Consider the following 17,780-nt stretch of genomic DNA (forward strand, 5'->3'; position numbering starts at 1 on the left):
AGTGGTTTATTTTATTAACAGATAAATTCCGAATTTGGACAAATCAACCATTTGTGTGTGTGTGTGTGTGTGTGTGTGTGTGAGTGTGTGTGTGTGTGTGTAAATTAAAGCATTTGCTGGTAATTTCTATAGTCAATTTAATAAAATAAAATGATCCTATATAACATATATATTAATTTTTTCAAAGTGTATCTACATTTGTAACATGAGCTAATGCTAAAATAGAAATCAATTTGGCAAGATTAGGGACTTGATGGGAGTCAAGTGTGGCTATAGAAAAAGTAACAGGAGGAAACCTTGCGGTTTTGTTCCTTGCTATGGTGGTGGATACATGAACCTATACATGATTAAAAATCACACAAAACTAGATGCACCACACACACACACACACACAAATGAGTACAAGTAAAACTGGGGAAATCTGAATTAGATCAGTGGATTATATCAAGGTGTTGGAACCAAGAGCTCAGTGAGAGGACAGCACCTAGCACCCACAGAGGTATTCCCAGGGAGGACTGGGCCCTGAGCAAGGTACCGGTACATGTGCTCGGCCAGATATCAGACCTAGGCATTGCACGAGAGTCTGCAAGACGTTACCATCGGTGAAACTATGTAATGGGTACAGGGGATCGCTCTGTATTACTACAACTGCATGCGAATCTATAATTATCTTGAAATAAAAAGTTTAATTTAAAAAACTCAATTTGGCACAATCTACCCTGTGTTACAATCATTCACATCTATTCCAACACGAGACATCCTCATTCCCTTCTCCACAATCCCGAAGTCCCTTTAAAATTACAGCATTAGGTCACAGTCCAGGATCTAATCATCTAAATCAGGTCAAGATGCAAATGATGTTCTTGAGTACTGTGCCTCGAGGACAACTCCTCTCCATAGGAAGGCCGGGGGATGAAGGAGATAAGTTATCTACCACCCACACATCCCCAAATACCTAGTTTTCAGGACAGGATAATCACAATAGACACTCCCATTCAAAAAGGTGGGGGAGGCAAAGAATGGGGAATAGGAGGCATGCAAATGTTATTTTTCAATTACAGTTAACATACAATTTTTTATTAGGTTAAGATACACAACATAGTAATTAGACATTTCAATAAGTTAAAAGGTGATTATCCCAATAAGTCTAGTAACGGGTCTATAATTCTGATAGCCAGCAGGGCACGTATAACCAATGCCTTGATGAGAGCTCAGTACTACTCAGTGGGATTATTTCTGTGCTCTGGGTTTTCCCTCTCGACTCTTGGTTCTACCATTGAGTTGTGCTTCTTTTTCCATAAAAGGGAAGCCCATTTTGTAACTGAGAACTTTTCTCAGCCTTTTTCCTATCTACAGAAACTCAGGGATCCAAAATCTCTTTATTTTGTATTGTTTCAATCCAAGTCCAGGCTGACATAATTCTTTTTAAAACTCTGAAGTTTTCTTACGCATCAATTTATAAATCCAGTCATTCAGGCAAAAGCCATGCCCACAGGTCTCTTTAAAATAAGTCCTTCTCTACCTTGGACTCTGTGAAGCTGTTGCGGGACAAATCCCTGAAGATTCTTAGAAGCCCTTTTGTTTAACAGAGAGGAACTAGGAGGCACGCTTTAAGATATGAAGAGACTTGGAAGACTTTGTGTGTGTCTGAAAAAGTCTATGAGGGCCCCCTCAACTCTGGGGTCTTAAAAAGATTGTATAGTTACACCTTAGTTTCATTTTTACCTTGAGACCAAATTTACCTGACTCTATTCTGGATCTGATCTTTGTTCTGAGGCCCTTTCTTACTTTGAGAACCCTCTGCAGGCTAGAAAAACTGTCCTAGGCCCTTTATAGTCCCTCCAAATTTTGCTTGAAAACAAGAATTCCTTTTTTAGCTCATCTCTTTCCATCCATATTTCATGAGCTATAGCTAAAAGAAATAGTTGACAACACTACACATTCTGCCCAGAAGTCTTTTCCAGATCTATCAGTTCCTTAAGTACATTTTCTATTTTCCATGTTACCCTGGGTGAGTTTTGTTTGCTAAACTTTCTGCCACTAAATAATAAAGATCTTCTTATTTTAAGCCAAATAATAGTCATCACTTTCTTTCTAGCCCTCACCAACAGTCTCCATGTCTAGGTTTCATGAACAGTCTTCTCTACCCACCAGTTGTCTCCAAGTACTTTTAGTTTTTGTTACAGCAGCACCCCACTTCCAGATATTACATTCTGTCCTGATTATCTATTGCTGCATAATAAACCACTCCAAATTTAGTAGCAGAAAAAATAACGACCCTTTAATTATGCTCATGGGTTCTGTACTTCAGGACTTTGGACAGTGAACAGTGGAAATGGCTGTCTCTTCAGCTGCCCCGATAGCTGGACTTCAGTTGTGAAAACTCAAATATTCGGGGCTTCACTACATGGCTGGCGCTTGGGCTCTGATGACGGGAAGGATGAGTGACTGTTGACCTTGGGACTGGACTTCTCAAAGGATGGTGACTAGGTTTTAAGAGGAAGCATCCTTCAAAGGAACAGCCAGAGAGCAAGCATCCCAAGACACCAAGGCAGAAGCTACAAGGCTTCTTCTGACCCAGCCTCAGAAGTCACATAGCGTTACTTCCACCACATTCTATTGATTACAAGCAAGCATTAAGGTCAGCCCAGATTAAAGGGAAGAGAAATTGGACTCCTTCTCTTGATGGGACAGCGGTAAGGTCACACTGCAGAAGAGGAGGTGAGATGGGAAACATTGTTGCCAGTTTGGAAAATGTAAAAAGCCACAATGAATACGAAAAAATTGACCAGGCTCAAGAGGAAAATAGCTGAGGTTTCAACTAATGACAATTCTACTAAAGTGATAATAATACATATAATAAAAACAACACTAAAATCATTTCTCAAAAAACTTAAAGACTAGAAAATTATGACAATTATTTGTTATTGGGTTCACCCTTTATAATGATAAAAAAACCTACCTGGGCCCTTACTGTGTTTCTATTAGTTAAATTTTATAAATGTATTTCTATGGTCTGTACTACATTATACTACCATTTGGAAAAAAATATATAATGAACATATACATAAAGGTCTGAATATCTTTCTGAATAACCTAATGTTACCAGACAATTTCCACTAACAAAATTTGAACCTGATAATAAAAATATGTATATACCATCACTGAAAATAATTCACCACATTGCATATGAGAAAAATGTTGTATTAAACTCTATACTACTGACATTGCAAAAAGTATAACAGATGAGCACACTACTTCAAAAAATATAATTTACTACTATTTTCTAAGTCCAGAAAAGATTCCATATCTACCATAACCGTAATTCATCAATATGATGCCCCTTGTCTTAAAACACAGAATTATTCTATGTATCATTAAAAAGGGGGAAATGCTGCCAAATAATTAGACCATGCATGAAACTTTCTATTAATTGATTACAAGATGTATACCAATTTCAGAAATGTTTAAAAACACATGTATTTTTTAAAATGCTTCCTAGAATTTATGAAATATCGTGCTCGTTGTTTTAACTGGAAGGACACTGTTATGTAAAATCTTCAGCATTTCTTCAACCAGTCAAAAATATAAATGTTGTCACTTCTCTACTTATTTTTGTACAGTGTGTTTGTACAGCAAAAACACACGATTTTTCTTAGTAAATCACCTGACTCATAACCTGAGAAAAATTTCTTCAATTTGATAACTGTTTAATAGAATTTAAATTTGAAAAAGAAGGCTTAGAGTTGACTCAGAGAGCATCTGGGAAACGGATCTGAGCAGGTAGGTACCTGTGCTAAGGCACACATCATTTTTGTTCTGGAAATGAGAACCTCTCACATCAGACAGAGGAACTCAGTAGATGACTAACTGGATGCACAACTTGGACATAGGAAAATGTAGGAGCTGGCTAAGAGCAGCAGAAGGGAGCTAGTAATAAAAGGCAGAAAGCTTCCTTCAGTAACACCTTCCACAAAGCTCCATTGGCATTGAAGAAACGAAGCCCAAGCGTTCGTTAAGAACACAACAACCTAGTTTCTCTCAAAGGTAGAATTAGCCTGAAAATCCCAGCAAGGGAACAAGCTGATAGAAAACTAAGTAATAAAAGGAAGCTGATGAGCAGGAGGAGGATCGCTGAAAGTCAGCTAGGAAAGAGCCCTCCTTATTCACTGTGCTCTCCCAGAAGGCCATTTAGAAAGTGAAAGGTTTCCAAGGACACCACAAGTTCTAAAGGACGTAGAAGTGGTGCCAGCTCAATCCTATCTTGGTCTGAACTTGAAGGAGCTTGAGCTCTCATCCAATCAAAATAGTTAGCTGAGAATGATTCTCAAATAGGAGACTTACAATGTCTTACCCACTCCATTCTCCCCAAAACCTCTCAAACAAATAAACATAAAAATAAATAACAAGTGTCGGAGAGGCTGTGGAGGAAAAGAAACCCTCATACACTGTTGGTGGGATTGCAGATTGGTGCAGCCACTATGGAAAGCAGTGTGGAGATTCCTCAAAAAATTAAAATAGAATTACCATATGACCCAGCAATCCCTCTCCTGGGTATCTACCCAAAAAATCTGAAAACATTTATCCGTAAAGATATATGTGCTCTGATGTTCACTGCAGCTTTATTTACGGTGACCAAGACATGGAAACAACCAAAGTGTCCTTTGATAGATGATTGGATAAAGAAGGTGGGGTATCTCTATATAAGGCAGTATTACTCAGACATAAGAAAAGATGAAATATTGCCATTTGCGGCAACTTGGATGGATCTTGGGATTATGATGCTAAGCGAAATAAGTCAGACAGAAAACGTTGAGAACCGTATGATTTCACTGATATGTGGTATATAAAATTGAATACAACAAAGGAACAAGACAAACAAATGAAGAAACAAAACTCATAGACACAGACAACAGTTTAGTGGTTACCAGAGGGTAAGGGGGGCGAGGGGTGATAGATGAGGGTAAATGGGATCAAATACATGGTGATTGAAAGAGAACTGACTCTGGGTGGTGGACACAATGTGATATATAGACGATGTATTACAGAATTGTACACCTGAAATCTATGTAACTTTGTTAACAATTGTCACCCCAATACACTTTAATTAAAAAAATAAATAAATAATGAAAGCGTAGATTACAACAGAGGAAGGAGAGCTGGAGGGATGTAGACTCGTTTGGGATATACTGTTACGCTAAATACGATTGAGTAATGGACTAGGGGTGTGGTAATATGAGTGAGAAGGACACGTCCTGACTTCGTTAACTAAAGAGATGGTACCGACAAAATATTTACAACTAATACATTGTTTTGCATGCCTGAAACAAATTTAAAATTTTTTTTAATTAAGAAAATAAATAATCAGGACTGTGGATGTGGAGATAAAACCAGGTTAAGTTCCATTTATATTTCAAACATAAAAGTTTGTTGAGATTCCTAATTCTCTCCAAACTTCCCAGTGTGTGTTTTGTTACCTCTTGTATTTCTCTGCAGTGAATGAAATTAAATTTTTAAACATTAAAAAAAAAAAAAAAAGTAGGCCTATGGGAGGAAAAATTCACAAAGAAAACTGGAAAGAAAAGATCAAAGGTTATGGTCATTTTCTGGAAAAGATAAGAAGGGTATATAGGTACATGGCTTGTAATGGAATAGGTCTACAGATGTAACTTATGACACGCTCCCAATGTTCTTTCACAAAGACATTCTAGGTTAAAGCAAATAGGAAAGTAGTCTGGTGTATGTGGCTATGCTGATGAAATTTGCTTATGGAAAATATCCCCATAATTTCTAACACATATTAAATTAAGGTCTACTATTATAAACAATACAGAAGTCATTTTGTGATAGCTAAAGATTTTCCACTTCCTTTATGTATTTGGCTTTTGTCCACAATAAGTATTACAATATGACTTCAGCTCTGAAATGTTTTCCTTTACTTTCTCTGTTCATATCTGTCTGAGGGCTGACAAAGGAAGGATAATGCTGAGGAAGAGGAATAATGATAAACTAAGCTGATAAGCAGAATAACGTAATTATCAAAAGAAAGCAAGAAAGAAGAAATGTGGGAAGACTTCATTTAGAAATAGCATGCCTAAAGCATGTACATTCTTTCATCAAATATTGAGTACCAATTAAGTATAAGCCACTGGACTACTCAAAGTGAACATAATATATATTTGTTTTCATTAGTTTCAGGTGTACAAAACAATGCAATAGTTAGAACATAATATATTTTTAAAGTTTTCATATATGCTTACCTCCTAAAGATTTGAGAATTTTTACATTGTTTTTAACAGGCGACTCAATTCATGCTTGCTAAAACAAAATGGCAATGAGAAAAAGGGCTAATATATTCAGATTTCCCTACCTATTAATCTAAGTTTCGAAAATTTCTGCAAGAAGCCATGGGTCATTTAAGCCCATTTAGTTTTCCTCCTAAATTTGAATCTACTCCCCACCCCCTACACAATACATGACTGACTTCTAAAATGAAATGGTGGCCTATAAAAATCATTCAGGCATTGACATAGTTTGAGTCTCAAGTCTTGCTTCAAAAACCATAAACAGCTTTTGAATATTTTAAGAACTCAAGACAGTACATTAACACCTAACACATTTTATTAGTTGCCCTAGGATGCAGAGTTCAAGATGGAAGCATCCTGAAAGAGTGAACAGACAGTAAATTTACTGGGTTAGGGAACACATCAGTCAGCTGTCAGTCTAGCTACCGCGTCTCCCTGAAAATAAGACCTAGTTGAACAATCAGCTCTAATGAGTCTTTTGAAGCAAAAGTTAACATAAGACCCGGTCTTACAGTAAAATAAGACTGGGTCTTATATGATATGATATATGATATGATATATGATATGATATGACATAATATAATATAATATAATATAATATAATATAATATAATATAATATAATACCGGCACATATTAATTTTCCCTCCAAAAGACACATTAGAGCTGATTATCCAGCTAGGTTTTATTTTCGGGGAAACAGGGTAGTGTGATAAGTATTAACCTCTCACTGTGTTATGTTTTCCCGTCTTAATGATACCCCCTTCCTTCCTATCACCCCTAAACGTGAACATTTTTCCTAAAATTTCTATCCCCAGATCTCATTTTTATTTTACCCTTAGTCCCTCATTAAATTAACCCACTCCTATAACTGAACTTAGTTTCACTGTGTTCTTCCTTCCTAATTTCAGATTTCTTTCTGCTAATGGTATCGCAAGTCTCATGTTAGTCAGTCAGGTTAACCACAAATTATTTTTAATTTCGCTCAATCCTTACAACTAGATTTCCCCCCCTCATTTTCATTCTTTATACTCAATTTCATTGGCTAATGAAATTACCCACCTTATTTCAACGGTTTTTTAGCTCCTACCAAGACTACTAGGAGGGCCTCGCCTTTAGTCCTTTCCCTTCTTCAGTTCCTTTTACACAATCCCTCAGATTAATCATCCTAATATATAATTTACTATTTTTTTGAATATGCTCAAAAAATGACTATCCATTGACGACAGAACAAAACTTTCATCCAGTATAACTGAAAAAGCACTCAATGAAAATTTGGAAAATCTTGAGTTTTCCTGGCTAAACCTCTCTTGATTTTTAAACAATGGCACATTCTTTACTTCTCTGTGTACCAAATTCCTTACCTAGTAAAATTAGGTAGGACCAAATAAGCAATTTTCAAACTTTTTTATTTAAACATTTTTGGGTTGTTTTGGATTCTGATGCTGTAAATACACAAAAGAGAATTTTTTTTTTTAAATAGTTGCTTACTCAAGTGCTTTACCAAGAACCTGAGGGGGTAGAGCAGAGACAGATGCAGAAATTGCTTTTGTAATGCTGCTGTAACGGGAGCAAGACTTGAACTAAGGCATCAGCAGTGGGATTAGAGAGGAGAAGATGCCTAATGTAAGAAAGGTTGAGGCAATGGAACTGACTGGTTCTGACGACCGCTTGGAGATAAAGGAGAAGGGCAATAAAGGGGATAAAAGGAAGGTTCATTTATGACATGAATAACTAACTAAATGGAGATTCATAGGAGAAAATCAAAAGAATTGGGAAAAGGCGAGAACTGAGTTGCTTTGTTTAAAACAGAAGGCAACCAATAGCCTTTCTGGTAGGGTGTTCTCCCCTTTCTCACTCTAGGCACCATCTATGGCCCTTCCACTGTACCCTAAGAATCCAGAGAACTCAGCATGACACTACTGAAAAGGGTAATCTCATAGTTTCCTTAAAGTTTTAAAATTCTACCATCTATTAGCTAAGTATTGATCCTGTGTTTGATTTTCCAAAGCGGGTCAAAAAGCTCTGCTTACTATTCCTTGAATATACCTTACATTGCCCCAGTATCAGCCAGTTCTCTGATTACCTTCCCCCACACCTCTTCTTATCCAAATCTTAGTCATCATACAAAGGCTAGTGCAAATTCAGTGTCTAAACTCATATAGTTTAGCAGTTAGTATCTATATATTATACTCATGGCAATTAACACACGATATATACAGCTCAGATACCTCTCCAAACAGATTATGAACCCCTAGAGGAAGAAATATTTATAAATCTTTGCCCTTCCCATAGCCTCAAAGTAACCTGTATATAAATGGGTTCTCAAAAAAAAGAAAAGAGTTAATAAAGAAATGATAGAAGAAAGAGCCTAAGTTACGTCTACCAAAATCACTTCCCTCTGTGATAATCCTGCATAGAACTGTATTTGTGAGTTGTACCCTTTTCTTCTTCTTTAAAAATCTAGATATTTTAACACAATATATCATACACATCTTAAAGTTAAGTTTGACTTTGATAAGAAAGGCTTAAATCTACCTTAAAAATATCTGTACCTTCCTTTTTAAGAGATTCTGAGACTTTCTAGAGAGTTCAAAGACTCTAGAGAGTTGAAAGATTCAGACGTTAGCAACTGAGCTTTGGGAACTGATAACATCTATCTACTGTGGAGCGCTGCAAATAATTCCTTGTATTATAGTAGTGGTTTGTAGTTTTAAACCCAAGAAAAGGGAAAACATCAAGGCCAACTGTATGTGGAAAAAAAACCCACAACATAATACTCAAAATAAATGAAATCAAATTTATAGACATTTCATGAACTAGAAAACAGACAATCCATTCTTATTAGTACTAAAGAGTATCACATCATCATAGCCCTATCCATTATCTTGGATAGGTAACTATTACTTAAACTCCTAGTATATAGTCTGTCAAACCACAATACTTAAAATTGTGAGGCACTTATTTATTTTAAAGCGATATGGACCTCTAACCTCAGTACCAATGCCCACCCAAACAAAAACAAAAAAACACAACAATTGAAAATTATGGACTGGGGTAAGTGAAACATGAGTTTTGCCAATATTTTTAGTTTCTTTCCTTCAACTCAAAGGGAAAAGGAATAAAAAATCAAGACACATTTTCACTTTTCTAAGTTATCCAAAATAAAACCTTTTTAAGTGTATAATGTATAAAAAGTAAACAAAGTGGTTAGAGAAATATAACTACAGATCTAAGGTATTTAGGTATATTTTATTTTCCTTTTAAAAATACCCAAAATAACTTACATTATATGACTTTTAAATTTATGAATTTCATATCTCTAATAGTAACTTGGAAACGCATGCCATTTTTTGAAAGTGTACTTCTGTTGTTTTTTTAATGTTATAATGCTATTTACAACATGATCACAGGCAGTGCAACATCAGCATAAAAAATAGTAAGACTAAAGGTCTTTCCACGTTTCACATTCACCAGAAATTAGATTTTAATAAAAATGAATACATTAGTGTGGGAAAAGGGGCTTAAAATCACCTTCCTTTAAAATATATACTTTGAAGCAATATATTATTTTTCACAATGAAATATATTGTAAATAAAATCATCCTTGTTTTGCTTCTTTATCTCTTTTCCATATTAGTTTCTTCATTTACTTTTTATGGATTTCACAATGTCTACGTAATACTGTAAATTATGCTGTAAAATATTTTTAAGTAAAGTAGAATCCTTCCACACTGCTTTATAGTTGCCTCGTCTCCCTTTATTCATGTTGACCATCAAGTGACTGAAACAATACAAGGCCCTAAAGGATATCTCAGGATCAATAAAAATAGGAAAAATAGCTGATACAGTTATTAGCAGTACTTACACGCCACCCAGAAGCAATCCTAGCAAACCCATGACAGACTGGGAGTAGACACACACACCCCACAGATTAAGTGGTGAATGTACTTCTTCAAACCAACACAGCTCCCACAAAAACAAACCAAAATAAATAAACAACTTACCTTATGCTAGAAAGGCTACAAGGAGGTTTATAAGGTTTATATATGGCAATAGAAATTAAGTTGGATCCTACAGGAAACGAAAACAAGGTAGTAATAATATGGCAGCTAAGAATAAGGCAAAATATGAATCTCATGTTTCTCTGCCTGTTGAGGTGAACAACAACCTATACAATGACTGGTAAACATTACTATATACCTCCAACAATTTTGATAATCTTGATGAATTTTACATATTAACTTTATGTATTCCTAGCCAATTAAGAACTCTAGCTTCCATAGATTGTATAGGAGAATTATGCCCCAATTTGACACCATTCATTCATTTAAGCACTTACTAGTTATGCCTACTATATGTCAAAATCTAAACACACATCAAAAGTTATGTGTACTTAGTCTCTCCATATTATGTATCTGTAAATTTTGACTGATCCAGCAACAATACTATACTGTCTACATGTATTTTACTATTTGATATTCCAAACGTCTTGAGAAAGTTCTCTTTGGCTAGATGGTAAGCCCGTGAGGATAGGGTCTGTATCTATTTTGTTCGTAGCTGGATTCCCGAGTGCCGGCCTCCCAGGATATAAAGCCTCCGGCTACCGGCTTTGATTTACTTGTTACATCTTTACAAGTTGCTGTCTTAATTTGTTTTGAAATACAAAGTGAATAAAAGTATCATTAAATAACCTTCCTGCAACTACGTATTCAGTTATATTAAGATAAGAAGAAATTACAAATACGTATGAGGTAATATTTTATTTAATCATTCATTGATACAAACACCAACTATGCCTTGAACATCTCACGTCAGGCAGCCACTGGGAATGAAAAAGACAAACAAGACAAAGCCTATTCCCTGAGGAACGTCACAAATTGTTAGAGAAAACATCTCATCACAAACATCTGATATACAGGGACACTAAGGAGGGACACAGAATGTTGCAGATCATAGCAAAGAATGCACCTAATGCAGTAGTTTCTATAGAAGTATTTTCCTAAATAAAATACATGGTTATCTGTAAAATATCTTCATCAGGTCTGAATAAAACTTTCTTCACCGAGTATTTTACTTACATAATATCATGTTTATATATTGTTTTTTAAAAGTATCCCATGATTACAAACCTGTAACAATCCTTTCTAGATGTTATAAACATGCTTAGGTAAGAATACAAAAAGCAGCCACATGTTTTTAACAAGTATGACTCAAGCCTATCACTTTACCTGAACATTGGAACGATCTGAAACATTTCCAATTTCCCAGATTACTGCATTCTGTTAATATTTATTGAACATCTAATATTTGACAGATCCTGGAGAAGAATGGATCTAATTCTCTGCTCTCAAAGAGCTCACTGTAATAATGTGATTTCATTACCATCACACTAAAGCAATAATATATTTTGGCTCTATCTTTCCTTTAGGACAATTAAGGAATCTTCTACTCATACCAGAGAACTAAAATGGTAATCACTGTATATATTTTTCATTAAAAACTTAGTAGTATATGTTGATACTTTTCCTAAATTTTTTTGAAATGAATGAAATAGGAAATAAATTGTTAAATAAAATAATCCTATGTTAAGCTGTAGCAGGAAAACAAATCTAGTAAACATTAATTAACTCCACACAAAAGCAATGCCTGTAATTTCAGAGTAAAATAAAAACACACTAATGGGGAGGAAATAAAAGTGAGTCCAATAAACTTTACAAGTTTGTAGGTATTATTTTAATCACTTGAAATGATTTACTTTTTAATAATAATATTGTATTATGTAATAATAATTTTAAAACTCTGATGAACTTGGTTTACACTCAGGATAAAAATAACAGGGCCAAGCTAGGCATCTCCCAGCTATGTGGCAAAATACCTGTTCCACAGTATAATCTCTGTATTCTCCTATAAGGTAAATTCCCAATTACTAAATTTTCCTCCAACATTTCTGATCTTATTTTCTACTCCCCTCTAGAAAATCAACAGGTAGACATTTACACAATATCTGTCATAACAGAAAAGAAACAAACACAGATTTGTTTGGAAATGCCTAGATTTTCTGCATTTAGTTTTTAAGAGTGAACCACAAGGATGCATGGAAACATATTAAAAACTACTGGGTATATTTTTTTCTAAAGTTAGTCATCTTACTGTGTTTAAAATTGTTCATTATTTTAAAATTTTAAAAATACATAGAAAAATCACACAAAATAAAGTTATGACACTATGAAATTTCATAAAACAAACACATAGTTATTATAGATTAACTACCATGGTGGTCAGGAAAATCAGAACTGTGCCAACTAACTCAGAAGCCCTTTCCACGAACCCAATCCCAATCACACCCTTTCCCACCTCCCGTAAGTTACCATTCTCCTGACTTGTATAGTACCTAATCATTTCCTTGTTTTTTGTAGCTTTGCCATCCAAACGTGCATCTTTACATACTGTTAACTATTGGTTTCTACATGTATTATTATTTTACATTTAGCATTTCATACAGCTGATAAATATTTAAGTTAATATATTTTAATATATAAATGCAAAAATATCAAAAGTTTTATATATCTTAAATGTTTTCTCTTTTTCTTATAGTAAGTAAGACAGGGTGATTTTTTCTGAGGAAAAGGATATTAACAATGCATCTATAATAATTTGGCAAATAAAATAATAAAGTAACAAAAATCCATATTCTAAAGAGGCAAAAACAAACCAAAAAAATTTTAAAAGTCAAAAATGTTTCTGGGAGAAGCATTTTATCTCAGTCTATTGAGATGCTGCTTCCCAGTGTATCCTCTTTTTGGATCAAATACATTTTTATAAAAATTCTCTAAAAAAATAGTGTTTCTGGGATAATTCTGAATTTAAAAAAAATTTATTCAAAATTATAGAATGGCTCAAAATTACATCTGTTCAGTTTATAGGTATCACTTCTAATATGTGCACATATCAAAAAAATGTCTTTCATGAGAAATGCTAAATGCCTATGCATATATAACATGGTGGTATGTATGAAAACATGACCATCTCAAATTTAAATTTTACTTTACTAAGTTTTTTATTTTCTAATTTCAGAAGAGATTGGAGCTCACTGAAAGGTGAAATTTAATCTGCTTTAAAGTAACTTTCCTGAATATAAAATTAATATTAACAATAAATATTTGGAAAATACAGAAAATGTAGACAAAAATAAAAATCATGCATAATCCTAATATCAAGATAATCTTTTAACATTTTAGCCTATTTTTTAATTCAAAGGATTATTCATTATTTACTACATTATGCCCCCATGATTTTTTTAAAAAAAGTAGTTTATCTTCCATTATCCATTTGATCTTATAGATAAGTGGAGATTCTAAAATAACAAGACTACTTTTTAAACATATCAAAATTTATACATGCAAGTGAGTATTCTTTTACTTTAAAGATGCCAACTAATGAAGAAAATATTTTTGAGTGTGCTTCCTTGAGAACTTGAAATTCAGTAGGTATACATATTAATTACCATTATAGAATGGTTCCCAGTGGACCATAATCCGGGAATATAACATTCTAGAATTCTACCAAAATCTTGTGTGTTCCTATTTCCCGTTTGTTTCCCTGAGTCTTTCAAATTTCAATGTTTACACACTAAACATGAGTTATGTTGATCATTTTCAGAAATTGTCTACTATTAAGAATTCAGAAATCCAACTCATGAAAATAACCATAAAGTGTGCTATGGAAGACAAATGTATTTCTAAAAATCCAATTGTAATAAAAATAATGTGAATCAAACTCTTTATCTTTTCACCAACCTCCATTTAAAAAAAAACTTTTGAGATATACTACCACTGAAAATAAATTGGCTTAAAATCTACTCTAATTTCATTCCTTCCTCTGGTCAATGCTCATTTTCAATAACCTGGAAATATATAAGTGGGTTTCTAAAGCTAATAAGTGTGACTAGGGTCTGAAATGCTGAAAGTGCCTTATGAATACGAAATGATGATGATGATGATGATGATGATGTGTCACGGCTATGACAACAATGATGATGATCTATCTAATGCCTTTAAGAGATGCTGAATTAATTTAGTATTCCCTATACGACTCCATCGTGAACAGTAACACGCACCTTTCCATACAATGGAGTTTTGAAAACAGACTTGTATAATTATGTTTTTTAAATTAGATCCACATATATTACACGTCCTTTAGAGTAGAACGCTGACAATATCTAATGCCATCTAGTTCTCAGGATTACTGTGTGATTTGAAAACTTTTCCCCTGATTGGCAGGCCAAACCTGGGCATGTCTTACTTGGTGTAAGAGAGATGAGACGAAGAATCATGCTCTAGCCAGATTCCTTACACTCCTCATGGGGGCTCTCTGCTTTACCTTCTGCCATCGCTCAAGGGTGCAAAAGGAAAATGAGGTGGTTCAGATAAATACTGTGCCCCAGACCTTTCCTTATCGGCCTCTTCTCTGCTTTTTCTTTATATTCAGTAGCATCCATTTCATTCTCCTTGTCACCAAGAGTTACTGTTCAGTACACAGCAATGTTTATAAGTACAATCAATATCGGATGAGGTAATCACAAGCTATCTCACTCTAACCAGTTCAGTACACGTTTCAAGTATTACACAGTCCCTGCTAGATGCCCAAGATTTTCACTTCTCTTAAGACTAAATCCTATTTTCCTTCCTAGTTCCACTAGGAAGTAGCACTCTTTCTTGTGCTACTTTTGGGGTTATAATTCTGGCTATTTTCTCTCTTTAATCTATGACTGAAGTATTTCCTTTGGAAGAACTAGGTCTTTTTCCTTTTTGACGTTCTGGTTCTGGTTTTCGAGGTTATTTACAAAGAATGATGCCTCTCTTCTACCAGCCAAACAAGGATTCCTCTAGTTAAGTTGTGGGTACCAGTACTTACTATCAGACACTTCCTCAGGCTCCAGCCCCAATTCCCATTCCTCCAAACCAAGGAAACTGGATTTTCTCAATCCCAAACTCAATCTGTCCTTCTGTGATGGTCAGTTCTGCAAATACAGTGTTTTCCCAGTCCCTTCACAATACAGTCTCCCCATTCTTAAAGGCAATTGTCCTCTAAAGAAAATCCTCCTTGTTTCCTGACACCCCCTCCATTTTTTTTTTTTTTTACAATTCAACTCTAATATCATCAACTGTCTAAAATCACATTTGAGTTTCTTCTACAAAATAAAAAATAAAAATCAATATACAGTATCTAGTCAAGAACAGTCCACTGCTCCCTTTTTTTTTAAGGATTAAAAAAAGAAATCACATTTTCATTTTTGCACAGAATCTTTTGCTTTCCTTTCTTGTCTTTCCTTTAATTCACACAATAAATGTTACTTGTGGAACTGAATTCCCCTCAGTGAAAGGGGATATTTAGCCTTCTGACTGCAATTATTCTTATTTTCATGTTCTTAAGGAACTTCAAATCTCTTATGATATGTAGCCAAAAGCTGCAAAAAGAGAATACTATATATATATATATATATATATATATATATATACACATACATATGTGTGTGTGTGTATATATATATATATATATATACATATATAGTGTGTATATATATATATATATACATATATATATATACACACACACACACACACACACACACACACACACATACATCTAAAATGACACAAATCAGGTATGCTTAAAGATAAGAAATGCCTTTAATAGCTTAGAGTTAGGACTACTCTCTTATCCTAAGCTTCTTCAACAAGACTCAAGCAAACATTTGTAATTGACCTTTAAAGTTATGAGCCTTTTTTTCAAGAAAAAAGAACAATTTCTTAAGTACCAAAGGAAAACAGTGTTCCAATGCATTTTTCAAGTGCAGTAGTTAAAAAGAAAACTGACAATATGACAGTAAAATTACATATTAACTTACATAATCATGGAAGGCTTTTGCTTCACTTGAATGTTCACATGTTTCCCGTCTTTCTGGAGCTGCACAGTACAGATCCCAAAATACGCTAAAAAAGTAATTATGGTAACATTAAGTAAATCATATAATGCCAAGTGAGAGATCACAATTCTAAAAATAGAAGACATATATTATTCTTTACACAGAATGTGTTTTCTTCAGGATAAATATTTCTTTGAAAGGCTTAAATTCAGGTAAGGCTCTTCATGCAACACTAGGGTATAATCTAGCCATCATTCAGAAATGCTAATAACATTTTTCTAAGAGATTAAGATTTTTTTTAAATATTCAAAACGGTAATCCTTAAGCATCTGTTTACATGACTTAAGCATCTGATTAAAATAATTACAATACTTTTCACAACTTTCCCATGAATTAAAAACAGTAAAAACATATAATTTAATCACAAAATGATAAAGTGGTTCATTATTTTTTTCAAGATAATTTTGTTGTCCAATTCTCAGGCCAATACCCTGACCATTAAATCACCTTGGTCAAACAAATACATTTTCTTAAAATTTCCTCTTGTTTTCCCTTGTAATTACCAAAATAGGTTAGTCATTTTAAAACTTAAAAAATCCATGCTAACTCTTTTCCTCCTATTCAAGAACAATGGGGAAAAGCAAGATGAAACTGGTTCAGTGAAAATAATTATATTTCTTACAAGACACATGGCTTTGGTCATCCTTCCATCTATGAAATTAACTATGAGCATGAACAAAGGATTCAAAAGTCAGGAAAGCAAATATCTAAAAATAATGGCGATAAGCCAGCCCTACTAATTACTAGCTCAAGCCACTTAAACAGACTGGAAACACAATTTCCTCCTCTATGAAATAGGGTTGTTGAGAAAATTAAGTTATATAACATAAGCACAGTATTTGACATATTGTAAGCATTATTAACAATATCATCAACACTATAATTACTTTGCATGAAAGCTTAAAATTCATACATATTGGGAAGGCAGGTCATTGTGTTGAGGGCAATATTAACAATGGTACAGTAAAACTTGGTACTTTAAACCTGGTCTCTTTTTTTGACCCTTGAAGTCTCATTTAGTCTGGATCTCTCCTCAGCTAGGAGAAAACATTCTGTAGACCTTATAACACAATTAATTCAGTAAAATAAGATTACCCTCAGAGGTGAAAAACATGAAAGGCTGAACATTGGCATTTATTGCCTTTTAAATGTTTACAATAAGCAAAAAATACAAATAAAACAATAAAGGCTAAAATAATTTAAGTGAATTTCAATTCTTGTAGGAGAGTGAAAGCAGGTAAAAGTTTTACCTGGCCTCCCCATGTCCCTTTTGGGATAAAAGGTGTAAGAATTATAGACATACAAGGACATAGCTACAAGTTTTCCACTTGGATAAGGTGTGTTATGAATTACAGTATGTTGCAATTAATCCTATTTTCATGTTCATAAGGAACTTCAAGCTCTTTAAAACAAAATTTTGTAATGGTAGTCTTTAAATTATACTTAGTTTAAACACACAATATGATATGCGATATTATGACAAATACC

At 34.0% G+C, this 17,780-nt stretch overlaps 1 protein-coding gene and 1 long non-coding RNA gene across 9 annotated transcripts in view; both read right to left on the reverse strand.

The window, feature by feature from the left end:
• The window catches only part of LOC148758492 (uncharacterized), a 73,462-nt gene extending 63,118 nt beyond the window's left edge, over window positions 1-10,344 (reverse strand). The window contains exon 1 of the long non-coding RNA XR_016020649.1: window positions 10,312-10,344. This is a non-coding gene — a long non-coding RNA (uncharacterized LOC148758492). The remainder of the gene's footprint in view (window positions 1-10,311) is intronic.
• The window catches only part of SSBP2 (single stranded DNA binding protein 2), a 273,310-nt gene that overhangs the window by 170,359 nt on the left and 85,171 nt on the right, over window positions 1-17,780 (reverse strand). For all 8 annotated transcript variants that reach the window (XM_019715082.3, XM_019715079.3, XM_074328767.2 and 5 more), the window contains exon 4: window positions 16,215-16,299. In XM_019715082.3, the coding sequence (XP_019570641.1) occupies window positions 16,215-16,299 (85 nt within the window). The remainder of the gene's footprint in view (window positions 1-16,214; window positions 16,300-17,780) is intronic.

Source organism: Rhinolophus sinicus, chromosome 3 (assembly GCF_057876585.1).
Source record: "Rhinolophus sinicus isolate RSI-liver-muscle chromosome 3, RSI-T2T, whole genome shotgun sequence".
Classification (NCBI taxonomy): Eukaryota; Metazoa; Chordata; class Mammalia; order Chiroptera; family Rhinolophidae; genus Rhinolophus; species Rhinolophus sinicus.